The 27639-nt window shown below is 37.7% G+C and overlaps 1 protein-coding gene across 2 annotated transcripts in view; it reads right to left on the bottom strand.

Annotated features, from left to right (window-relative positions):
• The window catches only part of SLC26A7 (solute carrier family 26 member 7), a 71187-nt gene extending 49484 nt beyond the window's left edge, over window positions 1-21703 (bottom strand). The window contains exons 1-4 of one of the 2 annotated variants that reach the window (XM_049822527.1): window positions 21236-21703; window positions 6277-6387; window positions 1935-2107; window positions 1617-1640 (exon numbers count right to left, since the gene is read on the bottom strand). In XM_049822527.1, coding sequence (XP_049678484.1) covers window positions 1617-1640; window positions 1935-2107; window positions 6277-6387; window positions 21236-21425 — 498 coding nt within the window. In that variant the 5' untranslated portion in view covers window positions 21426-21703. The remainder of the gene's footprint in view (window positions 1-1616; window positions 1641-1934; window positions 2108-6276; window positions 6388-21235) is intronic. The other variant, XM_049822537.1, reaches the window with a different exon arrangement.
• Window positions 21704-27639: the final 5936 nt, after the last annotated feature.

The raw sequence follows: 27639 nt of genomic DNA, 5'->3' as shown, positions 1-27639 counted from the left end.
CATCCCAACTACCAACTACACTAACTATTCCACTTCTTTTTGTATTTCAGGATGTCTTCAATACAAAACTGTTGGCTCAAAATGCATCGTATTATTCTTCTTGTCCCAGAATACCACATCTATTACAGGCTATTCATTAATTTCTAGTTTAATCTGATAAGTAGAAGCAGGTCACTGACTTAGCTCTCCATTACCAGCAAGTGGTGCCCTGTCACCTTATCTGGGAATTGCAACTGCTAGCCGGGAGGCTGGAATCATGATGAGAAACGTGGATTCCCACACTTAACACCACCTGGCAAGATGGCAGTTTAATCACAGCCTCGATCCAGACTTTCACTTGCATATCGCGTACCAGTTAGCTTCAAGGCACTCCTCTAGGAAATAAGTATTTTAGTCTGGTATCTAACCATTAAACTTGCATAAAGGACTAGAGGCAGCACTACAAGCACCAGCTGTATTAGTATGACTCTAATGCAAGTGACATTACTGACCTGGGACAGGAGCCCATGCATGTGGAACACTTCCCTATCAGACCTGCTTTGAAGATGCAGGCAGAGGATTTTCTAGTTCTTCTCATTCCAATCAGGCTTAAACAGGACATAGGCTGAGATAAGTCAGCTGGTACGGTTGAAGGCATATGAAAAAGCAGAACTTTTCAGAATGAAAGAGTAAGAGATCTAGAGGATTTACACACCTAATGGGATTCTACAGCAGCTAAGTAAAAAATTTCTGCATTGGATTTTGAAGTTAGATCAAACACAGGCACCAACTTCCCGCTTGAGGCAATTTGGCCTCTGTGGGGACAACATAGGAGATTGTCAGGCTGTGAGCGCAGCAATCCCACATGAAGGGCTGTATGCGTGCTCAAAGGACTCTGCTGTAACAAGCACCCTGCACGTGATGCAGTGTTGTGTTGCACACGCAGGTGCGACGGGACAGCACGTGCAGCAGCCAGGCACAACCAGCATCGGCTCTACTCTGTATGTTGCCTGTAGGTTTTCCTTTATGCTGCTACCCCAAGTCATAATTCTGTAACCAATAAAAGAATGAAAAAAATGCAACAGAAATGACCACGCTTCTTGATATTTCCTACTAACATAAGCATATGGCCCAGTTCCTGCCAAGCATGCAGGCCACTGGAGACCCCATTCTGGGCTCCTTCACTCATCCTCTGTGAGGTAGAGGGATCCAAAGCACCAAGCACAGGGGTCTGGATTTCTTTCAGGAGGCCAGGTACCCAGGAGATGTTGCAGTGTCAAGTGCTGGAACATTTGTTCCATTTTAATATTTACAAGGAAAGAGGGAAGCCTTTTGAAGACCTAAGACCTAAGACATTTGAAGACCTAAGCAACTGGCAACGAATAAAGGAACTCAGCACTTGCGGTCAGAATAGGAAAAGAGAAGAAATTTAAAAGACCTCTGATCATTTGAATAAGCTTTGGAGAATCATTTGAAGACATCTGTTTTACTAATTTATTTTGCTTTAATGATGGGTGTGTGAACTCTAAAGAGAATTTAAAGATATTTTCCCTACTGTTTTTAATTATTGAATATTGTATAGTATTTCTCTTCAAGCCAAGAGCAATAGAAAACCTCTGGAATATGTCAGTGCTTACCAGGCGTTGATTCATGTTTTCTTTCTGAAGGAGAAGGAAAGAGAGCACCAACAGCAACTGAATATTATATTAGAGCTGATGAATGTGGTTTTACTTCATATTGCAACACCCTAGGAGCATGTATACAGGCAATTACTACATCTCAACAAAGGAGCAACAAATTCTTAAAAGATATTAATTTCATCAGTCATGAACATCGGACCAGACCCATGGTCAGTTTTTCTCAGAGAAGTGAAAAAAAAAAAAAGTATTACAAAAGTCATAGCTGTCACAAATGCAATGCATCAGTAGCATACAGAGTATTTGTTTGCCACCAACCTGAATGATTCCTCCTAGAAATGAAACTGCTGCTGCAACTCCAATCCTCTGCATTTCAAACTCCGATAGGCCCAAAACTCCTGAATTATTATTTGTAGTGAAATTAGTGTTGACTGAAGGAACAAGACGCTCAACTGCGTTGGCAGATATTAAGGAAGTTAAAGCAAAAGTTCCTATAAAAAAAGCCACACATTAGTTGCCAATAATTCTATACCTGTCTGTACTCATCACTACTGGTCTCTTTTTCAAAACTTGGCCGTTATGAGTAAAAGTGCCATTTCGTGCATTCCTGTCATGTTAAGAACAATTTTTAAGGTAATCTTTTTAAGTAACACACATTTCTTCATGTAAAATACTATTTGTACAGGCAAACTAAATGTAAATTTTTTTGTGACCACATTAATTTAAACATGTTAACAAAAGAGGTTCGAACACAACAATTCACAATGATTTCAAGTTACCAGAAATGCTTTTAATTCATCCTGGATGTGACGAAACAGCTTTTTGTCTGAGAGTCCCAAATGTTCAGCACTCAAATTTCCAGGGCAATTAATTCACACACTATATATAGTACCTCACCCATTACAGTTAGCAGATGTGTAAGTTCGAAAACTCAACAATCTGCACTCTAATAAATGGAGGCAGATTATGAGAGAAACATTTATTTGCTGAGAGAGGTAAAGCAAGTTTAACAACACACAGATAAATAAGGATGATAATTCAATATTAAAAGGCACAGAAACATTCACGCAGAGCTCTAAGAGCGTAAGAAATGCTCTACTATGTTAGACCAATGGTCCATCTCACCCAGTACTCTGCCTCCAGCTGTGGCAATTGGAGGTGTTACCCAGGAAAAGAACACAAGCCTGGCCATTTTCTGCAGGCCATTCCCCTCATAATCCCCCACCATCCATAGCTGTTGTGTTAGGGAAACACATCCTTATTTGGCCCTTTTTTATTTTGTTTATGGACTAGCATTCACGAATTTGTCAAAGCTCTGTTTGAACCTGCTTGTATTTTCTGCCTCCAAAATGTCCTCTGGGAGCAGGTTCCAGAAGTTCACCATCTGCTGTAGTGTTTTCTTTAATCCGTACTTTGAAAGTCTTTTAAAGTGATCTCTCACCAGTTTCACTGAGCTCTCCTTATTTCTACCGTTGCATGACCTGGGGAACACAGTTCTACCTTCACCTTGGCCTTCATAAAGTAAACCTCCCAGCCTGAATTCCTTGGGAACCTACCAGGGTCGCCTCCGCCCTGAAAAATGACCACCAAATAAGTCCTACCTTTTGCTTCTTATCCTTTAACCTGCTAATAATTAATAAAAGGACTTTTCTCCTATCACAAGGGCAACTTGACTTCTTTAGTAACCTTTGGTGTGGAACCTTATCAGTAGCTGTTTGAATATTCTCATATCTTATATTCAAAGTTTCCTTTTTCCATGTGCTTACTGACACTGATACAGTACTCTAGGAAGTTAGTGAGGTAGGATTTTCCTTTACAGGAGTCATATTAACTCCTCTCCAACAGACTTTGATTATACGTATCTTTCAGTATTCCTATTTTTATTATAGACAAGTCTGCAGTTCCCAAGATTCCCTCCAGAGCTCCTCTGACAGTGAAATTACACTGATAACGTAACAATCCTGTGGCCTTGTCACACCTTTGTCAGAAAGGTGTCCCACCAGTTTCCTTCCTGGAGTCCTCATTTTAATGTATTTAAAGAACCTTTAACTACCAGTTTGATCATCCTCTCCATGGCATTCTTCAAATTCCTTCTTTTAGCCTTCTAAACTTCCTGCATGTGCTTGACATGCCACATTTCATGGCTTTCCCGCTCACTTCATTTGGCCAAGCTTTCCAGTTTTCAAGTGCCAAGCTCTTCCTTGTGACAGTCCCCTTAATTTTCCCATTGAGCCATGAGGGGTTTTTTTTATGACATTTTCTTTTTTGAATCATGATACGCATTTTACCTGGGCCTATAATACATTTTTTTCAAGCAACACTCAGGATACTTGTAGGTATTTTGCTTTTCTGATTGCTCTTTTTTTCTTTTAAACCTGTTCTCTCCTTTTTACTTTTTTTCATTTAAAAAAAAAAACGTTTTACATAAAATTGGATTTAATAACAGTTGTCATAAAATTCTACCTGATATCAAAGACCTATATGTGGTATCATGACAGATTAAACTGTCTCAGAGGATGCACCAATTATACCAAAAACAGTCAAGAAAAAGGCGTAGGGGTCAGTTGCTCAGGTGAGTGATCTTTTAAAGTAGAACAACTATCTCACAGAAGAGACATTTCAAGTGAGTAAAAGTTGACAGAACTGGGCCATTGATGAATTTTCCATTTCATATGAACATGACTGACTTCACTAACAAAGGCCACTTTTATAGTCTGTATACATATGGAGAGCCCTGCTGATCTTACAGAAAATGCTGGTAGGTGAAGAGATCATCACCAATGCACCTGAGGAATTACAGAGCATTTGGGGATCTGAGGGAGGCAGTATAGCTCCAGTTCAGCCTGCACACCACAAGACTTTAATCAAGGCTGGTGGGATGAATGCATGAGACATTTCTACTGAAAGGATCAACAGCATGTGTCACAGACATTTATTAAAATAAAAAAAAAAATCTTCATGACTGCCAGAGAACAGTTTTGTTGCCTTTTTTCCTTAAGATTAAATTCTGGGATATACACCTGTGAAAGGAACAGGTTTCCACACCAAGGACTGTGCAGGAATCCACAGCTATGGAGCTGTGGGACTCGGCAAATCATTCTCTGAACAGTATTACCTCCCAAGGATAAAACAGACTTGACAGCTTGTACTTACCCATTCTATCATCTGTTTTCATTACTAGAATTATGTCAGCCAGATACTTATTTATCTACTTTCCAACATGTGATTGTATGACGGATTCTTGTCTTCCTAATAATCTTGCACCAATGAACTGCTGACAATACACTGCTAAATTACTCAGTTTTGAAGCAGCTTTTTAATATATTTTCGTGTTTTAGTAAGTATACTAATCTATCTCTACTTAAGAATCAGAATTATTTTCAAAATTCTAAATTTTCATATTTTTTTTTTAATTCTTCTCTCTTTTACATGAGCTGAGTACAATGCATCACTCACTACAGCATCAGATCACTAACAGCATCCACAGAACCTTCTCAGACATCAAAAGGCTCAAATACTTTCTGTGCCCCTAGGGAAAACAAACTTTCAGTCTTCCTTTTGCTCTGTGACAATTTATAGCTGTTCAGCAATTTTAAATAATTGAACTGAATATTTTTGAAGAAAAAAGGTGCTCAAAGGATGTAGATAACTTCTTACTAAAACATTGCATACACTTGAGTGCATACACATGAGCAATCAGATTCTGCAGAGTTCATTCATTTTGTGTGTGATTATTCAGAATCATCTTTTCTCTTTTGATGAGTTTTTTTCCTCCACAAGGAGAACATGCCTCCTCCCTGCTTAAATCTTCTGACAATCACAGAAGCTGCTTCCCTCTACCAGGTCCTTCCTACCGTGCTTTGCCACTGGGCTTGTCTCAACTCATCCTTCCTGCAAACTTCAGGGGCCACCAAGTGCCCACTTCTGCACACCAAAGAATTTGTGGTTCAATCTCATGAGTATTATTTCCAACTTCCAGCTATAATTTGGTTTCTTTGGTGTCAGAAACAGAGCATTCGCCAGCCTATTAGGAGATCAAAGTCATTCAACTCTTGCAGTTGCTGTTGGCTCTGCTGAGAGTAAAGTAGTAACTACTAGCATAGTAGGCAGGGAGCACCTTTTGCTGCCTACCTAATTACTCTGCAAGTGGACAGGAGCTGTACTGAACTCATTGGGAGAATCTCTAGCTTTAACACAATAGCAGGTAGTAGGCACGGAAAGGCTTTTTTTCTGAGAAAGGCAGGGTTTGTGTTTCAGACAGGTGAGAAGTAATGTGTGTTTTCTGTGGTTTAAGAAGCAGTCGAGATTTTTTCATTCCTGTTTCCGTATATCTTGTTGGCTGAGCCCTTTGTTAAAAACTTAGCCTGGAGCAGATTTCTAAAGTAGAGTTAAAATACAAAAGCCCTTAGTAAACTACATTTATGAAGGAAGTGTCAATACAGTATTAAATTATAATGGCAGGAGTAACTCCAATATATTCTTAATGAGGCTCTTTGAAGTATTTAAACTGGCAAAAAAAAGTTGTAAAAGAAGCACAAAGCCAGTTTATTTCTGTTTAGTCTCAGATAATTTTCCTTCCATTGATCTTATAACAAACCAAATAAATGTTCAGTTTCCAATTCCTTTTTTCTGAAAATATTTTTAGCAAATAGACACTTACCTGTCGCAACATGACGTCCCATTCCAAATATGGCATAAATAATGACAGGGAAGAAAGAGCCATATAAACCAAAAACTGGATGGACTGAAGACAGAACAGCAAAGGCCAGTCCTATAGAAAGTTAAATGGAATTACTTCACTATATGAAGATAAGACTGTTCTGCAATCTTTTTTTTACTTTAATGAGGAAACATGTACAATTTTATTAAGAGCAGGAAAAAAACCTACCTTCATTTACAAAAACCTAGAGCATAAGTCAACTACTGTACAATTAGGATCAGGAAGAACTGTGGAAGGTTTTTTTCGTCTATTGTCTCTCATCAAAACCCTCACACTTTCTTCTGAGTCTTGATCACCGGCAGAAACAAACGGGTCACAGATACAGTCTAATCTATGGCACCACCTACCATGTTTCCAGGTTGCCACCATCAGTGGTTCCAAACTCTCTTTTAATATCCAGTCCTCACAGGAGGAGGCAGCACCATTTCACCCCCACCCTCACAAACAGGGCTTTGAGACTGCCAGGGCTCCAGGCAGTCAGATGGCTATTTCTTACAAAGAGTTCAAAACCTATAATTTTGGTTTGGATGGAGCCCCTTCAGTCTGCTTTCTTCTAATTTCTTAAACAAAAAAATATTCCAGAGTTTGTTGTCTTTGGGTGCCTCGTTTTTTTAATCCTTAATTATTATTTTTTATTATTATTTTTTTTTAATATAAAGATGTCAGTCCAGAAACAGAAAGTATTTGACTTTCATGTTGAGATGGAGAATGAACTGAATTGATTAGGATTTAACTTCACAGACTTACTAGTTACCTTCATTGCTTAGCTATAGAGGACAGCATCCCTCTTCTTCTTAGAAAGTCTCAGAATATGTCAAGAAATTCTCTCTTAACAGAGACATTCCTGCAAAGCAGCTTTGGTTGCCATTCAACTTCAGATACCTAAGTCTCCATTGACTTTTTACAAGTCAGCAGAAAGAGAGACTCCTCAGACTGTTTCAGACCAGCAGCCTCTACTGTCATTTCACAGTTTTTTCTCCTAGAAACTAAGAGTAGGAGAAATTGCCTGGCAGCGTTTCTCCATAAATCTTGGGGAATACCATGTTGTGCAGTAGGGAAGACAGGACTGGCTTGTGTAACACACAAGGTGCCTTTCTGAAGTCCACCTTCAACCTGAGTGACTAGTCTCAGCTAGTGTGGACTTGTACTTGTGTGTATTGGGAGAATGACCACACGTGGTCTGGGACAGAGGTGGTCCACATCAATGAAATGGAGTTGCTTTCTGCGTATATTTGAAATCTCCAAAGAAAATTAAATATGTAGGATTCACTGTTCGCACCAGACTTTCCTGACTGCCCCAGAAAGCATATTTTACTTACAGCACTGGTGTATGGTGTCTGAATAATATGGAAAGGGCCAAAGAGCATCTTTTGGTTTAGGCTTTCAGTGGCAATTCGGAACATTGTGATTCAAGAGCTCTCTTCTTGAATCTGGATTTGAGTCTGTGACAGAGCACATGGTGGGGCAATAAAATGCCAAAAGGCCAGAAGTGTCAAGTTCCCTGTGAAGCAGACAAGGCCTAGCATTTCACCTGCTCTTAGGAAAACATCACGGTGAAGATTTTGCTGAGATGGATCTTACACAGATCATCTTCATCCACACTGCACTCAGCTAAGCAGCACCATCAGTTGTGACTTGGAGAGGAGAGGAGATATTTTAAAACATGTCTGTTTTAAAACATTGATGCCTTCTTTTTAACAGTAAGGGACTTCATTGCTCTTCTGCCTTTTAATTAGCATATCTACTGACCATCACTTCTGCTTTTTTCTCTTAGCACACCATTATCACGAACCAGGAAGGTCTTTGAAAAGAAATTACAGTTCTACATCCATGTTCACATGATCAAAAGATGTAAAATAAGATTCTGACCCAAGAGCAACACAGAAGGGTGTGCCTGAGGAGACTAAAAACAGCACAGGAGAAAACTGCATGAGCCTATCCAGACAAAAGTGAGCATGGGGAAGAAAGGAGAGAAAGAAAAGGAGAAAGAGCTTTTTAAGGCTTGTTCAAAACTGAAAAGCTCTTCCATTGTAACCATTTTATGAACAAAAACTAACAAAAACTTTGTAATTAACTACATAGTAGAGTTCCTTTCACACAGATATTCCAATTTTACAAAAAAGCGTTATTCAAGGCTAATTTATATTCCTCTCCAAAAATACCAAAAATAGCAAAACCAGTATAAGTGCAGCTACACTTTAATTATAACAAGATAACTGAAATGAAGTGACCTTTCTGAGTGGACAATTGTAAGGGAAATATACAAAACTCAGCACTGAATGTTGAGCCAGGTATGTACTTTAGAAGCACTATTGAAAGAAGTCTCTAAACTCTGGTTAAGATGATCTGCAAAATTCTGTATGTTTAAGATCCTCACTCATTAAATGAAGGAAATACCCTAACACTTAACCAGAGAATTACAAATATAGAACATTTTCAGCTGAACACATTCCTATTTCCAAAACCTCCTATTCACACTGCAGAACAACTACACAATGCATAGAGAATTCATCTCGTTTAGTTCCTTTGTATGCTTTCCTCCTTGCATATTTTTTTTAAAAGGTTTGGACTCTATCAGTTATTACAAGGGAAGCATAAAAACTCCCTCTTTGCTAGGAAAGGTTAACAATTTTGAAAGAAATGTTTTAAAGTATCAAGTCTTTTTTGCCAAAACCAGATTGTGTTCATATCATTTTTAACTTTGCGCTTGCATTGTGTTAATTTTCGACCTTGAAGTTTTCCTTATAAAATCTACACAGTTCACTTTTAATAGGTTTTCACCCTAAGTAACTTTATCTCTCAGTTCAAGAGGATGTTAGTTTAGAAACTGTACAAAACAAAACTGAATGGTATGGTAATATACCACAGGCCAAGCTAAAATATTTCCAGAAGAGGGACCACTAGCTCTTTTTCTATTCAATATTTCCAATTACTACAGGATTAAGAACAGTATACATTGTTCTTTCCTCTCAACATTTACAAGGAAAACAAGGCTTCAGCTACCACAAAATATTCTGTCACCATCTGGCTGTAAAAGCCATTTCTCACTTCTCTACATGTGTTTACTTTGGGTTTATGTTCCCTAAGACCTTCCGAATCTAAAATATTTGATAATTATGGCCAGACTGCGTTTGATCCAGCACAAACTGTACATGTTGTGGGTAGAGCACAAGAAGCTGAACCCAGCCCTAGATCACGCACACAGAAACTGTCTCAATGTCTCAGTTCAGCTCTGTGAACAGGGCTGAGGGGAACAGAGAGGCACAACCCAAATGAACCGTTATGGCCAGAACTGGCTGACAGAAATCTGGCATGAGCCCTGTCAAACTGTGGAAAAGGGGTTACCTTGCCCAGCAAACCCCCAGCATCCAACAGGAAATTTGCTTTGCTCAGAGACTTGTCACTGAGAAATATCGCTTGTTTACAGGCAGATTATCTAAACATAAATTTGGCCCTTGTTTTGTTCCCTTTCAGACTGTTTTTGTATTAAGTTTCTAGAAGCGGTGTCTCATTCTTTTCATGGTGAGGTCATGGCAGTCAGGACAGAGCTAAAATTACCGACCTTTGACTCTAGTCCTGGCTCTGTTTGTTAGCTTTTTGCTCCCATTACTGAAGCATGTCAATCGTGTGCAAGAGCAGAGAAGCATTATAAAACAGAATTAGTAAAGACTTCAGGCTTTCTGATTAGGCACATAATGTTCTAAAGGTTCAAACACTTTTAAAGATATAATCACTAGTATATTTCAGCTCATTTCATTAATTTTCATATTAAACTTCACTACAACACATTCCATATGCTCAAGAACTAGTCAAAAGACAGGAAACATTATTTTAATTTTTTTTTCATTCCAAACAGTAATAATACTCAAAAGAAATACATCATAAAATAAGGATCCCACATAATCTTCACTGGTAAAATGGAGAAACCTCCATGGCAGTGACATTAAGGTTTTCAAATAAGAATATAAATTCCACGGAAAGAAATGTAAACAAAGAATGAACAGTAAGTTCAGATACAGTACATTAATATTGTGCTTCTTTGTTTTAACTGTCTCCTTCTCATAAGATAACATTGTGCAACACAGTTTCATTGAAAACCATGCTTTCTGACTAGGATCAGATGCATAACAATCCTCTGGCACACTACACTGAAAAGCAAGAGATGTTGCACCACTGTTGGTAAATGTCAAATGCAGATAACTGCAAAATAACAAACTTGATACAAATAGAAACAAGGCCATGTCCTACTACAGGAGAAAAGACTCAGTTTAAGTTGATAGTTTCTGCTAATTAGGCTAGTACCAAAAATATAGCAATAAAAAAATATCTTCCATAGAAAGAGCTATGAATCATCAGAGTATGGTCAACAAGTTAACAGTTTTCTGCATCTGGAAATACACCCATGATATATACATATGGTCTGAGGAAAGCTATACCATGTTTTTTGAAATATGATATGCAAACCAGAAATTTAAATGAAGAAGCAGGAGATGTAGTAAGTCTATAATTCATTTGAGGAGTTTCAAAATTTGTATCCTTTACTATTTACTGTGAAAAGCTATAGATTTAAAAGTTTTCCTGGTAGTGTATATATTCAAATAGCTTTTTGTTATTGTAACCTTTTATTCTTAAATGTGACTATATTAAGATGGTCAGACCCTAAGTTTAGGGAACCCAAAATGACACTAAGACATCTTATCCCACTCAAAATGTCATCTGCAGTTGTGGTCACTCTCTGATGCTTCAGAAAAAGACAATTTCTCCCTTTGTTCACAAAGTTGAACTATGTAGTAAGAAAGGTATTTCCTGTAGATGCCCTAAAATGTGAAATTAACACATATTTAATGAGTGTCCTATCAATCCTTCTCAGAGAACCAACAAATCAGATACAAATGATTCATATCTCAGGCTTTCATTTCTAACTCCAGGATAGCTAACTTTTACTGAAGAAAAAAAAACCACAGAAAACATTTTTAATATTATATTTCACAACCATTTTCCTGTACAAACCTACAGTTCTGGAAGGTTCTTTGACATTGACTTGTTAAAAGCTATTTACACAAAATGATCCTTTCAAAATAATGTCATTTACCTCCAAAAACTGGAAAGCTCAGTATCGGTTCTCTCAATGGTACACACATACACCTCATGCTTGCAAGATTTCTCTTTCCTAATGGCACCATTTGCCCGGGCTACACATGTGGATTGTACCTTCTGTCTGACTTCTTTAAAGACAAAGTACCAAAGTACCAATCATTCCTCAGTTCTTCTGTCATTCAAAGCCTGAGGCAAATGAAGAATGTAAAAGCAAGACGGGAGGACAGATTCTGAAAAATGTACCATGAATCTTTCAGAGACCACACAATGTGGAGTTAGCAACCATTCTCTCTTTTTTGAAGGGTGCTTCAGTGCAGTTCCTTCCCATGCAACTGCCTCCTTCAGTCTGGTGACAATTCAGCATCTGAAATGCAGCTCTGCCGGTGTACAATCTGAAAACTACATCAAAGGTATATTTGAGAAAGCACTGTTCTATTCTGCCACTTTGCAGATCTCCAGATGCTGACACTTGTATCTTGATGTTCGAAACAAAGGATATACAAGTATTATGGTAGAAGAAACAAGTGGACTGTGTGACCCATTTATGAATCCCCTATTTGAGACAGCTCGACCCTTCTGTACATAAAAAAGCTTGGATACACCCAAAAACAGACAGAAAAAAATATCTAGTATTTTCTTTTAATGGATCTCCTGGAAAAAAGCTATGGCTCTTGGCAGACAATCAGAGATTAAATGTTTAGACCTCTTCAGGATGAATTTGACACAATATATGAACACCGCAGACATTTTATAAACTATTATACAGAGAATTTAATGAACTGTTATACACTGCTCAGCCATAATACCTGAAGAATTTGGCCATCCCCAAAATATAATTAGAGAGGTATTTTGAAAGTAGATTATAGGGAAATTCCCCTGCATCTCAGTAAGAATAAACAGAGAATGAAACCCATAAGAACCTTCCAGCAAGCTATGAGGTAGTCTTTTGAGAAGCATCGATGCCGTGGAGAAACAAAGACCAATCATGACTGATGACAGGCCTTAATCCAGATGAACTGGACTTTCTGAAATTCACGAAAAAGGCAACCATTTTGACAAATTGGTGGCCAAGGATCTCAGCACTAAGAGTTTTCCTGATCTCTCTGACCTGGAAGACTATAGGTGAAGTCATTTCTTCTTCTCCTTCCTTCAGGGAATCAACATTCCCTGGGTTTGTCAGTCTCTGTCCATGGTGCTCAGGCACCCCCCAGGTGTAGGGATCGCACATCTGCGCAGCTTCTCTGGACATACTAAGACAAGTGTACCTGGATGTTAGGCTCCAAAGGATTCAGAGGTCGTTCAGAAGCCGAATGCACATTTCTAGGAGGCTGACAGACGGGTCTGTATTAGCACATGTGTAACTTGAAAGAATTTTAATAGACATTAGAAATGAAATATTTCACGCACAGCAGCATCAGTGCCTTTCTCCTCTGCTGGAAAGTTGTATAAATAGGAAACATTGCCCTACATTTACTTACTAACATGTTACGTTTCATGATCAACTTACATCATTATTCTTTGTATGGGAGAACTATAACAGAGTTCAGCTGGACGCTCTCTTCCACAAATCATTTACGAACTACATGGATTCTCCAATGCATTCTCTAGGAGATTTTTCTGGCTCTGTTTCCAAATGTGCTTATTCAATTTCATCTACACATGCTATTTGTATGCCAGATGTATATTTACAAGACAGCTCTACCCCTTAATAAAATTATTAGCTCCAGTTAGTCTGCTCAGAGTATATTTATGTCTACATTTATGGTCAAAGCCTGAAAAAAGACCCTGGCAACCATCACCCTTGAGAAGACACAGCTGGGGTTCCTCCATGAAAAGCTAAAAAAAAAAAAAAAAAAAAAATACATAAGTTTTTGGCATCGTGCCTTCCAAAACACCGGGCACCAGTTCTGGAATGCATGAAGGCAGTATAGTTCATTTTTTTAATGGCAGGGTCTCCAGCCAGTGTTAAGGAATTAGTTGTTCAGCAATAAATCCAGCTCGAGATTAAATTAACTTTAATTAAAACACACAAAACACACCAATCCTCAGTGAGTTGTTATTGGGCTTGCAGAATGAAAAAGAAGTTGGCAGGAATAACAATACTGATTTCATCAGATGCCATCTACATATTTCACTTTTAGAGCAAATATGTCTCAAGGGCCCTCCACCCCCCAGAAAAACAGTCCACGAAAACCCGCTTGAGCCAAAGCATTTCTTGTTCATGACAGGTCATAGGAAAGACAGCAAATGTATAACACTATATGAAGTATATCCATGTACTAGCTGACTACAAAAAATACATTTTTTTAAAAATTACAAACACTGCTACTGTCCCAAATCTGATAAATTTGCAAGTCCAAATCTTATACCTTCTGCTTCCACGTGGGCAACTTTTGAGTGGACATGGACAGATGTTTATTTCAATACAAATACCATAATGTTTATGAATTCAGCCAAACACCAGGAAATTAGCAAGATAAAAATCGAATCCAGAAATAGTGTGACAGTATTTTAGTTTGAAGAAACCCACACATTTGTCTTAACTTATTAATAGATACACCTGAGTTCAAAACTTCCCAGGTTTTTTGAGTGGCAGCAGATATTGAAAGGAAACATAAACTTATGAAGGAACCCCCTTGTGCCATGTGTTCTCTTCCCTCTTATGACAGGTGAACATGTAATTTAGTGCAGCTATGAATGGAATTATGTGATAAGGAGATACATCTTCTTATCCCAATATTTTAATGGAATATTTTTAGAACTAATTCAAATTTTAAGTCTAAACATATTCATGCTACTTTATGTACATTTGTTCATGTGCTGCAACTGTCTTCTACTTTAAATGCCTTTCCTGATAAGGAAAAACCTTCTCAGGTTTTAAATAACCTGTCCAAGCCATTTAAGTCTTCACCCAAATATAATCTTTGTGGTTCTGATCCTTCTCCTAGCTTTTTCTTCTCCTGCTGAAGTTTGAAATCATCTTCAATGAACAGAGGCAAAGTTACACACTATATTTCAGATAATGGATCAACAGTCAACACTACCGGTGGTCATAATCTTCTTTGCAGCTCCTAACCCACCTAACAACCCATTTTTTTTCATATAGGCTAATTATTTTCCAGCACATCATTAAAACTAGCCCCAACCGAGAGCATCAGCAGAGTTATCTTTGAATGCATATGTAAATCTGAAGCAAAATCCACTAGCTGTTCCTAGAGCCTTGCTTCAGAACAGGGTAGCAGAATCAATCACTCTGGTATCCTTTATCGTTATACATACAAATATTATTTTATTATCATTAAAGGGAAATACACCTCTATTGCTTGCATTTGGTCCAGTCCCTCATCTGTAATGCAGACTTGTTACTTGGATACAACACTATACCCACTATGGTCCAATCATAGAATATCATTCCAAATTTGTTAGAATCATTAAAGGTACTTGTTACTGGATTTCCAGTGTCACTTACTTATTCTTTCAGAATTCTGAGATGATGATTACACAGCTCAGCCCTTGATCTTAGTGTGTTTCATTTTCTATGTTTAATCTCAGGTACATACCCTTGCTCTTGACTATTTCCCACATGGGCAAAGTCACCATCCTTCAGGAAAACTGACACAAAATTCTGATTTTGTACTGAGGATTCAGTTTAGAACAAATGCTTAAGCAGAAAGTACCATGTCTTTGTTTTGTCCTCTTTTTTTCTAAGGCTAAAAATAACATTTGTGTGTTTGGGGTTTTTTTGGAAGGGTCTACCTCAGTTGTGATGTTGGACATTCATATTAGTAGCAAACAATTGAAACCTGTATTCTTTGCACCATAAACTGTCAATACGATATTGCATAAGTCGTTTCTGTGTTTCAAGCAAAGCACTTCTGTGTTTCTAATTTCCCTCCCCATATACTTTTCTATTACTGGACAGTGTAAAGAGCTCCAAGATGTTATAATGAAAACATTATCCTTTGTACAGGATACAAGTTTTATCATCACCCGGTGAATGACAAAACAGAAATTAAGTCATGTATTTCTCTAAGCAGGAGTCTCTCTGGTCATTAATGGCTTGCAGAAGAGCATTATAATTATAAAAACCTCAAGTGAGATCCTGGAAGAAGCTTGGTGGGAAGGGTTGACATTGTCTGACGTTACTTACCTACATTAGGATTTACATCCAGAAAGAGTAAGACATAACACCTTCAGGTGTTAAGCAGAGCACTTAATTTCCACATTATATAATGTCCTAACCAAAATACTTCAGGTATATTTGTGTCCCCTAACTGTATAGAGAACTGATGTATAAAAATAAATTATGTACACTAATACACATATTCAAGCAGACTAACTTTGGGGATAATTTCTCTGGCTATGAACTCAGCTGCACAACAGAGGTTGTATTTGTATAGACTTTTTCAGACAAACTCAGACTTACTTTTTTTACAGTCCATGACAGTCAGAGAAGCTTACTGATTGTTTGCAGTATTATGTACACAGCTTCTAGATGCCAGTCTTTGTGGACAGTATGCATAGTTCTACCCAGAAAAAAAACACCAAAACAAACAAAACCAACAAAGAAACACATTCTAAATAACAACCCAAAAGCAAATACTGAGTTGTGATGTACCAACCAACATACATTGCATAATTTATATCCTGAGAGAAGGCACAGAGCTATTTGTTTGAAAAGACAAGACTGGGTGAAGAAGGCTAGCAAAATGGATTAATGAGAGATGGATCAACAGCTTGGTAATGAATAAATGATGCCAGGAAAGATCACCTATGAAAGACCTTGAAAGTAAAGATGAATAATTTCCTTGGTGCAATAAAAAGTTACCACAGGCTGTGAAAATGAGCTAAGCAGCTGCATTCTGAAGAGACATGAAGGGGCTACAGCACATGTTCAGAAGGCTACAGAAAAAAACACGATGACAGCTTTATGAGATTTAGCTACAAGGAACAACTGCATCATAATGCATCTTAATATTATCATGCAAGGAAACTGGGAAAAATTCAGATGCAGCTTGATCAAAGTATGCTTCTTGTATAAGCAGGTCACATGAAAAAGCCACAAAATAATTCTACTATTATTGTGACAGGTCAATGGATCAGTTACAGGAAAGAAAACAGTAAGACCTGCCTTTAAACATGTTGAACATGAACAGTTTATTACCCACAATGCCGCAGATATAATGACTGAGACACATCTCATCTAAATTTTGATGTCTACAGTATCAGTGTCTACACCTGTGCCAGTCCCCTGTTAGGCTCAATGGAAATACTTCCAATATAATCAATCAACTTTAACAAAGTAGATTATTAGATTTAGTCAGATGAATCATGCCTGTGGTGGGTTGATCCTGGCTGGCAGCTAAGCACCCACCCAGACACTCACTCCACCTCAAAGGATGCAGGAGAGAATCAGAAAAGCAAAAGTGAGGAAACTCGTGGGTCAAGATAAAGATAGTTTAATGAGTGAACAAAAGAGAAAGAAAAAAAAGTTATGTAAAGGCAGTCATTCACCACCTCCCACAAGCAGATTGAACACCCTAAATTTCACTAACTCTTACCAACTAGATCGTCGATGACTAGTAAGGAATCTAAAAGCAGCTTGCTAAGAACTAGGTACCTAAACTACAGAACCTTTCTTTTATTAGCACAATTTCAATTTGGAGAGAAAAAAAACAGATTAGACACTTATGAGACACGTACATGGAACTAGCAATTGAATTTGTATGTATGGGTGGGGAACACAGAATGAAATGGAACAAAATATCTTCATGTGATGACTGTTGATGGGGTAATAATAAGTTTTAAAGGGAAACGGAAGAGAGCAATGAAGTGCTAGTCCAAAAAGCAAATCAAGGATTTATTTGTTAATTTAGAGACATCCTGCTCTAGTCTATCAATAACAGATTTATGAGAATACAGATGAATTAGGTAGTGATTACCAAAACATGAAAGCTCAAATTTCTCAACTATCTGTGAAAGTATATAGGAAACTTCAAGACCGGATGACAAAGGTCATTTTAGATTCAAAGGTTATTTTTCAACCTTAGGTATCAGAGTAAGAATAAGGATTCTACTTCTGAAAAACACGATGTTGAGCTCTGTGTTATTAAATTATAGTTGGAACTAATATTAAATGATAGCTGGAACTAATGAAGCCTAGTTTCATTTACTAGTTTTTACTCATGGCTGACTGACTTTGCAGTCTGAGACAGTGCAAGCTCCAACCGGATCTTTCCAGCAATTGGTATGTTTGAAAGGGTTTGGGTTTTGGGGTTTTTTTTTTGCTATGTAGATTATCTAATGCTTAACAAGGTATGAGTTTCTATTATCGCTTTTTGTAGGGTGTGTTTCCACTGGCCATTTTCATAATAATTGTAGAAACTTAATTATCTTGGACACTTCTTTCTCCACCTTCTGTGGAATTAGCTAAAGGACTAAAATTAGAGGACATACACAGAGACCATACAAGTATTATCTCAATACATAAATAGGACAGAAGAGTTCAGCAGTGAATTTTGGGACTCATGAATTAAGATTAATTTGGCATTTTTAGCAGACAATGAAACAACTATAGAAACACTTGGAGAATGGCTGCTTGGTTTCAGCAATGACTCATCACAAATGCCAAGCAGCACATCAAGATAATCCCATGCCTTTCCTTCTCATCTCCCTACACTCCTCGGTCTCCTCTCCCCAGCCCCAGTACTGGATCTATTCGTTGTATGGAATGCTATTGATCAGCAGAGTCCTTCTGAATGGTCAAATATGACTTGGGCATGTTTTAAACAGGTTTCAAAAGCATTTGAAAAGGAGCATCAGAAGATTCACTCTCTGCAGAAATAATTACATAATTTCTTATGGGTTCTTTGAAAATTATTATATTCTTTAATGGTTAACATTGTGAGAGAGTAAGGACAACACCTTAGGCACAGAGGCAAATGGGTTTACCTTAGTTCAGTGTTAGGCAAGGTAACACCTTACCTTCTGAAGATCCATTTCTTCCACACTGTACATGGAAGTAAAGACAATTGAATACTCAGCATGCCTTTCTTGTACACCATTCCTAGACTCTGTCACCACAGGACATAGTTCCTAGTTTCTGTGTGTTGTGATGGAAGACATTTAAACCTGAACTGATATATGAGTTCAAGTGTTTCAATTTTCAAGTAGCTAACTTGAAGGTATCTTACAGGATTGTGAAGGCTTAAGTCACATTTAGAGACTAATAATTTCAACCCTGAAAATCAGAAGATGAATGGTAGTAGCTCTTTAAAACTTTATCCAAAATAAAAGATGGCATAAGAACAGCTATTCTGAACTATCCTATAGCTTTATAAAAGACTTTTGGGAAACAAACATTATCTGCATACATTGATTGCTGATATTTCTATTAATTTGCTCTTTTGTTTTTCTCACTTATAAGGCAGACACCAAAACCTGCTATTGCATAAGAATTCACCAGAAACAATTTCTGAAAATTCTGTGAGGAGCAGTTAGGAGCATTATCTTTGTTGCATTCACTACGACACACTAAGGACAGTGGCTTTCCCCTTTCCTTCCTTCCTTTACAAATGGAAGCCAGCTATATCATCTAAAATTTAGATTAGAAGTTGGAACACAGACACATTACACCAGATCAGAGCAGTTGCCAACCAAATAGTCTGAACATGGCCAATGCCAGATGAGTAAGAAATCCCACAAGGAAACTCTTGAAAAACACAGCTCAGTTGGAAGGTCTTTCCAAATCATTCTTAAGCTACTGGACTGCTCTCTACCCTGGAATATGCATCTTTCATCACTCAGAAAACTGTTGCATATGAATACAAGTGCAGATTTTTCCATATACTTCCATAACTCAAGTTGATTTCCATATACTTGAATTTATTGAAACATGTTGCTGCAACACCAAATGACACTGTGCTCTGCATGTCAATTAGCACTGGTTACTAATTTTTTCCTACCATTGTTAGAATTTCTGCCTTTTATTTCATTACAAAACTTCTTGGTTTATTTTGTGGATGGAGGGAAACAGACACAATAAAACCTCTCAAAATCTGGGGTCTTTTAATTACCTTTGTGTTATATAACAAATGGGACATTTTATTTTCTTGCATAACCCTCTCTGTGAAAGCATTAAAGGATTGTAGTAGTAACTGGAAGGTTTACAACACGAGGAAGAAAGCTAATGCAAGCAGGGTCTAAATAAATACGTTGTGTTCAAGTTAAAGCACCACAAACACAATAAAATGCTTTGGTATCTAGCTCTCCTCCTTCTCCATCCCCTAAAACCATTCTGAAATCTTGAGAAGCAGTGAGGAGAGAGAAAGAAAAAACAGGTCAGCAGGATGGAAGAATTTCAATGTATTTGCTTTTAAACAGCATAAAATAAGGATAAAATTATTTCTAGAGTACTTAAACACAATCTAGAAAATGAAACCAATATTTCCTGTCTTCACTGGATCTTCTTAAATTTATCTGTTGCATTAAATTACTTCTTGGTACAAGCCTTCAAAAGAAAATCCTGTCTAAAACTACCAGCAATGCAGAACTGCTGTTTAACTTAATATTTTTGATTACTTTCAACACACTGTTATTAGCAGTATTTTAATTACAATTGTTGTATATGCACATACCAGTGAAATTAGATACTTTGCAGTGTTACAGTATTAAGGTCCTTAAAGTTAAATCATGCCAATGCAGATGTTCCTAATTACTTTAAAAGAACAAATACTTACACAAATCGGTTGTTTCCAGCTACAGCATAATTCAATTAAAGGAGTGCTTATAATTTAACAACATGAATGATAGCTAAGCATAGCTAATATGGAAAATTGTTAGGAAATAATATATATAGTTTTCATAAGGGAAGGATTAAAGTCCATCTGAGGCAGATAAGAAGCTGTGATTTGCCTGAGACAAATATAAAATATGGCCAAAAGAAGGTGACACTATCAAAGACACATCAAAGACCAATAAAAGCATTTATTTCCCAGTAGCAATCACTTTACAAATACCTATTACTGGGACTTTAGGTTTCTGCAGGTCATTGTGCAGGTTTTTGTTTGGGGGAGTTTTTCCTTTTTCTTTTTCTTTTTTTTTAAGCTGCTAAATCGAGTCTAGCTCCACCCCTGGTTTGCATTGCTGCTTGAAAAGAGTTGTGGTAGGTAATGTAATACAGCATTAGACTAACATAGAAGCCGAACTATGCAAGCCACAGATGCAGGCAGATCCTCTCCCTGTGTAATGTCTCTGGCAGGAGCAGCCTTTATGCACAGAAAGTTGTCAGTATTTCCTGCTGCGCTCTGGGCTCCACAGGTAATAGTACAATGCCAATGTTTTTTCCAGAACAGCACCTCTTACAATGCAATTATCACATAGATATATTTTGTTTTCCATATGAAATGGAGAAAAAGGTGGTCATTTACCTGATAAAATGTTGTATATAACCATGCACTGTATGAATAGAGTTACTGCTCTCTTATCTTCTACATTAAGTCTTTGAAAAATAGTCAAAGGGATGGGATATATAGTGAAGTTCCAGCTCACAGAAATCAGCTACAATAACACAAGGCACTTCTATCCCCATCTGCACATCCGCTATATACACATAACAGTTAATACTATACATTTTTTCCTTATATGTTTAATTAGATTAATCAACATTAGATACATATGCATGTCTTTGTTTTAACCAAAGCTTTGTGATAATGTTAAACAAGAAAGAAAAAAAAGAAAGAAGACCAGACCAATTCACCATGACCAGATTTCAAAATATGAATCTGAAATGAGTTAACTGTACCTTGAGTCACCTGTTGGATGGCTAGCATCATCCCAGAAACTGTGTCTGGAATCAAATTTTCCTTCCAGTTGTAGACGGGCACCCATTTCAAGATGGGCAGCCTTCTCATACACCAGACTTTGATATCTTCAAAGCGAACAGCCTGGATCTTCCTCCAGACTGCACTTCTTTTCTTTTTTGTTCCTGTCATTATTCCTACACCCCAAAAGCAGTTGCTCTTTCAGAAGAGCGCACAGTTGAGGAATCACCCTGATATGTGTCAGTCTCCAGTTTTCTTCTGAGATTTTGCAGTTCCAAAACTACAGAGAAAAAAAAACAAAACCAGAAGCACTTAAGATCTCTGCAGCTGCTCTCTAACTATACTCAATAAAAACACTTATTAAATGCTTCAATCATATAAACATCTACATGAAATGCAAGGACTGTTTATAGCAAAGATCACATTTTCTGCTCTTTGCAAAAATTTGGTCTAGTCTCACGTTAGTTTGTGATTCTTTCCAGTAACCTCCCGCTTTATATTCCCTGTAATGCTTGTGCTTTTGGCCTCAGGCCAGTAGCAAAATGAGGTATTACTGGGTGTGTGTGTGCAATATAGGCTGGGCTATGCTAATAGGAGCGGGAAGTGCCCAGTGGAGCAGGCATCTCCCTGCCAAGCCCAGGAGAGCAGTTTTGCCTCTCCTGGGGGGAGCTTTTCTGGCCGCAGTCAGAAGGCATGAAGTCCTTAGCAACCCTGGTGCTAGCAAAGTTGGTTTACTCCATCAGTGTTTTGTCTTCTAAATGACAGTAAAAAGCTTATTTACGTAGAAAATGCAGAACATCGGGTAGCAATAAGTCCTGCTGAAATCACACACAGAAGCCTCAGACCAAAGCGTAACAAGCTTAAAGTGCAGTGAAGGGCTGCAGTGAAGCAAGCGATCGGCTCCACGTGGGAAGTGCCAAAAACGCTTGTGACGATCTTTCTTCTTCAGAGCTACTCCTTTCTGCTCTTGGTAGTCCACCCAGCAAAGGCTCTCTCAACGAAGACAGGTCACCGTGTAACTTTTGATCTTGTAATAACATCATGCACCTTGTGTACGATACAAAGTGCTCAGACACAAAGTGATAAGAGCATGGAAGAGCTTTACATGCCAAGACATTTAAATGCCTTGTCCGACATGGAGCAAGGACACAGTGGCTTTCCTTTAAGTTTTTTGTATCTCTGGATGGCAAAGAAATTTAGGTTAAAATGTAAGATCCATCATATGGTTGAAGTGTCTTCTCAGTCACTGTTCTGCAGTAGGCAATAAAAATAAATATTTTTTTTAAAAAAAATCCATTTGATTTGTATAAATTAATTTGCATTTTATTGCTTAGATTAAGACACACAAAACTAAAGCATTGGCCATCCAAAACAACTTCAGAAAAATGAGACTTTGTTTCCAAATGCAATAGGGAGAAAAGCACAAGGGCAAATGCACCACAGTTCATTCTACTGAGTGACATTCAGGTGGTGTCCACTGTTGTGTCTCTTAGAAGTGCAAAAGGAAAAATAAAAGAAATAACAGGAAAACATTGCTTAAGACAGACCCACATTTTTAACTATTTCAGGCATACTTATTCTTTGCCCTGCCCATCCTTTAACCATGTATACTTTCTAAAGAACAGAAGAAACACAAGATGGGTTTAACAGGTTTATCTTACTTCTGTTCACTGGAATAAACCTCTAAGCATCAATTCCTTCTTTCTTTCTTTCTTTCTTTTTTTTTTTTTTTAATGTGAGGTTTGTGTTTGGGGTTTTGTGTGTGTCCTTGCTTTTAGCTTGAAAGTGCAGTTCAAGGACTTCATAATCAAAGCTGTTACGTCTGCCAAGTGTTTCACAACACAGTCCTTTCCTTACTTTCAATGATCAGAAGTGGGCAGGAATCCTTCTAGCTACAGCAAGAGTTACTCAGCTGTCAGGAAGTGCTTAGTTTTGATAAAATGTTCAGTACCTCTAACTGTCATAGCATTTACTGCGAAGAAAAAAAATCAAAATACATTTCTACACATAGATACGTATGTACAAAAATTTACCCAAATGGGTACTTGTGTAAAAGAGAGTAGTCCCAACTTTTGGGGTTTGCTAGAAGCTCTGAATATTCTGAAACAGTCAAAAATACCCCAAACCATTATGAAACCAAAGAACCATCACTAAACACACAGGAACATACTCTCCATTCCTCAAACTTCTCGCATCAAAATGCTGAAGCCGTTTGAAAAAGTCTGTAATTGAGATTTTCCCACCTCATATTTGCAGAGTCAGTAAATCTGGACAGTTTGCATCAATCCCAGATTTGTATCTGAACTCCTAGGATTAGCTATAACAACAGACTTTTGTCCCTCATAATAACAAGGGATTGTTTCTTTCTATGGTTGTGTGCATGCATGAGTGCAAACACCTTACAACTAATACTTGAAAATAAGCCCTGTTAGATGCAGACAGAACTGCACATGCCAAGTCTTCGGGATGTCCATGCTGATGTGGAATTTGTAAGGAAGTTTTGTTTTACTCCAGCAATTACTTTGATGAGTAAAAAATTGCATGATCATTAAATCTGGGGTTGATAACATCGGCACTAGTCTTGAAAAACACTGTACCTTGTTGTAACACTGAAATTAAGAAAGTAGTCTTAGTTAGCAATGACATAATGCAACATATAATTTACAATCCCCCAGACAAAGAAATCAAAATTTTTAAGGGAAAACAAATGTACAGGTATGCATAACAGCAAGCCTATGCCTTGCTACACAGTAGTCCAACATTTAAATCTTAAAGAAACATCAAAAAATACTTTCCTAAACTACATCAATATCCTCACTGAAACACATACCGTATCTCACACACACAATGTCTAAGCATTTTCCCATCAGGTGGCTTTCATTAACCTATAAACCTATAACCTATAAACTCCTAGACCATGCAGACTTGTCATACTTCAAACTGTATCATGAGGTACCTGAGCTATCAGGACTATGAGACCTTCTCTTTTCCTTGAACAGGCATATAAAACTTAGTTTTCTGGAACACCAAAGGCAAAGTGTGAGGAACCTTTGTTTTTATACATTCAAGTCAGTGTATTCACACACACACTGTTGTAAGGTTAGATTTTTTAGTTAGCTCTTTTGATGATCTTATGTAAGTAAAGCCTATTTTCAAGTGATTAGATGGGCTGGGTTCTGAGAAATACACAAAAGTATGATTCTAGTAGTGTACATATGTACCATGCTAAAATAATAACTACCGTAATAAGTCAAAATTTAGAATACAGATAGTATATAAAAGGAAAGAATTATTGCATCATAGATCAGATCTGGTGGGCTTTTCAAACATGATTTATAACAGATTCCATAAAAATAGGGTAACCTCTGTGGGGGCAGTCTGTATTTTCATCAGCTCCTCTAACATTTACATACATTGGATATTTACACACATGGTGGATACGTGGAGGTAGGAAGTTTAATTCTGTAGCTCTGACCTCAAAGAATTAAAAAAATAAAATAAAATCTAACACCTTACTTCACCTTAGACCTCAAAAGGAAAAATTTCTGGCAAACTCTGAGATAGAAGCCCTAAACCTCACTTCATATGGGAGCAGCTTTTCTAGGAAAACACTGGACTCTTGCATGAGAACTGCTTCTAATCGTCACATAAACTGTCAGGAAAGTTCAAGAACGGTAGTTGTGTTTATATATGCTCACAGAAGTCAAATGAAGTTATTTGTACCTTAGGCAGGCATAGATGCCATGATGGAAATAATGTGACTTGCTCTCTGTAAGTTTTCTCAGGAAGACAGATCACTTAATAAGTATCTACAAACTTCCAACATTAAACCAATTTAGACTAGCTAAACTTGTATTCCTGCTGATGTTCATCACTTGCTCCTCAAGAACACCCAGTGCATGGAAGTTATTTTCCCATGTTCTGCCCTCCACCCCCATGGGGCAAAGGAAAGTAGGTGCTACCATTAATCCAAAGCTACATGCACCTTTCTGGCCGGCTGGCCACTGCTGGAATATATATATGATTGAGCTCTGAATATATAATGATTGAGCTTTCCTTACCTTTTCTTCAATGGGGAAACTAATTTCTGTTCATCCTTGTCCTCTACCCTGACCAACAATTTCTATGAACTCAGTTTTGATACTGCTATCTTTTTGTCAAATACAGATAACTATGGTTAAAGACTTAAGAGGATACTAGACGAAAGACTTAAGAAAAAAAAGACAGGCAAAAATCTTGGTCGCACAAAGCTTGTGTCTTTAGGAAAGGTGGCTAAAATTCCAGAAGAAATCCTATGAAAAAATCCACGTATGCTTGGCAAAGCACAGCTGGATGGAAATGGAAGTCAGATGTAAAATCAGGGGCAATAGGTACTAGTTCAAAGAGACCAAACTTTGCAGTTTGTACATCACAGAACACAGCACGTGATTATTATACAAGCTACTGTAATGATAATAGAGTGCTGACAAATGGAACAACACAAAAGCAGTGACAAAAATCCAGACCTTCAAAAAGCATTCCTGAATTTTGAGAATTTGTAAAACAAAAAGGTTATCGATCACATGTATTACATAAAATATTAAACAAAGCCACAGAAGAAGCATACATTTAAGTATGCAAATTACTTACTACTGAAATTTAAGGAACTTCCCCCCCTGAAATTCTGGTGCATCAAAACCAAACATAATTCACAAATACCAAAGCTCACCAATGTATCTTCCACAGTTGGATGCAATGCATTTATTTTCAGCAATACCTAACTTTAAAAGTACTCCTGATTTCCATCATCAAATACTTAGATGTGCACCTGAATTGAAAAAGATATGATTCTCGCAGTTCATAAAACAGATCAAGGTAAAATCTCCATCCCTTCATTGTACAGGACTTTTCGGAGCCACTATGGTGACACTAACACCTCCTTTGCCATAGAGTAATCAGAATTATCACAAGATAAAAGTGAGCATCCCGGCAACACAGAAGTCATGACTCAAATGGCTCGGGCTCGACTTTAACTAATCTTCTCTGTAAACGGGCTTTTCAGCACTTTTAATGATGCTGTGCTGAGCAAAACTGTGTGAGGCAACACTGACATCGAGCGGCTTCACTTGGTATTTTTCTTGGGTTATTGAAGGGCCCAAGACCACTGTCTAGACCCGATACTGCCTCATGACATGACAGTTTTTGAACTGGATAACATTAACTACATAGTTTAATAACACAGCATGTTAAAAATCAAAGAACTGTAGCATCAATAAAAGGTTTACTCACTGCATTTCAAATGTATTTACTGGTCAGAAATTTAAGACAGAAGGTCAACTGATAGATTAGCAAGGTACTGAACCATGGAAGCTCCTAATGCTCAGGTACCATCTGCTCGCAGCTCATCTAATGAATGAGAAATGCAAGTGCAGAACAGGCAAAAAAAATAATCTGATAATGCAACCATCCTCTTCCACTCCGTTACTGTTGAGATACTTACAGCTGTCTGCTAATAAATTGCCACACAGGTGCTAGTGAAGAAAAAACATTTAAAATTATTGGGCAGTTATGTTAAATAGTTTTAACACACATCTAAAATGAGCATAAGAAACCCAGTAGTGTCCACCTCTTAGGAGAACATCCGTAAAGAAAATCTCATGTTTTCATTCCCTTTTAAGGTTGTTTCTAGCAGCTGTTTGAAGGTTACCTTCAAATTTACCTTCAAATTAGTAAAAATAACTTTTTTCTTTCTTTCTTTTTAAACTGGGATAAGTGTCATGGAATGGACTGGAAACTGATATTTACAAACTTGTACATTTGAGAACGTGTCTTCATAGCTAGAATACGTAAATATGTATACACATACACTGACATTAAACACAGAAATGTTTTGTGGTAACCTTTAGCCTTGACACAGACTCATCTGTGCAAGAAAGATGCTGTTTAAGGTCTCAACATCAAAAATGCATTTCGAAAAAATGTTTAAATCACAAGCATCGGTCTCTTCATAGTATTTCACTTATCCAAATGTTAAGACAGAGTGCATAACCCAAATTTTCTGATTATTTAGTGCACAAACCAGCCTATAAGACCCACAACGAAAGGAGACCATCTTAACTTTGGAAACCAACAGATCCAAACTTAAGTGACCCCCTTCCCCTGCGTACCTTATGGGCTGGTGTGTGCGCAGCAGCCAGTGGAAGGGAGCAGCCACGCTGCAGAAGCAGCTCTTCACTGGTTTCAGTTCTAGCCTTGACCACCAGAGAATGAGGTTCAAAACCTCTGCTCGCTCCAGATCTCCTTTCATTTCAAATCCGTGGGTACTGGGCATTTAAACACATCTTGAAGAAGTATCCATCCTCGTGTCTGAGACCTAATCTGTAAATGATGGTGCTGAGACTGGGCC

The sequence above is a fragment of the Accipiter gentilis genome, chromosome 2 (assembly GCF_929443795.1).
Source record: "Accipiter gentilis chromosome 2, bAccGen1.1, whole genome shotgun sequence".
Classification (NCBI taxonomy): domain Eukaryota; kingdom Metazoa; phylum Chordata; class Aves; order Accipitriformes; family Accipitridae; genus Astur; species Astur gentilis.
The sequence above is the reverse complement of the archived record's forward strand: the minus strand, read 5'-3'. Positions and strand labels throughout refer to the sequence as shown.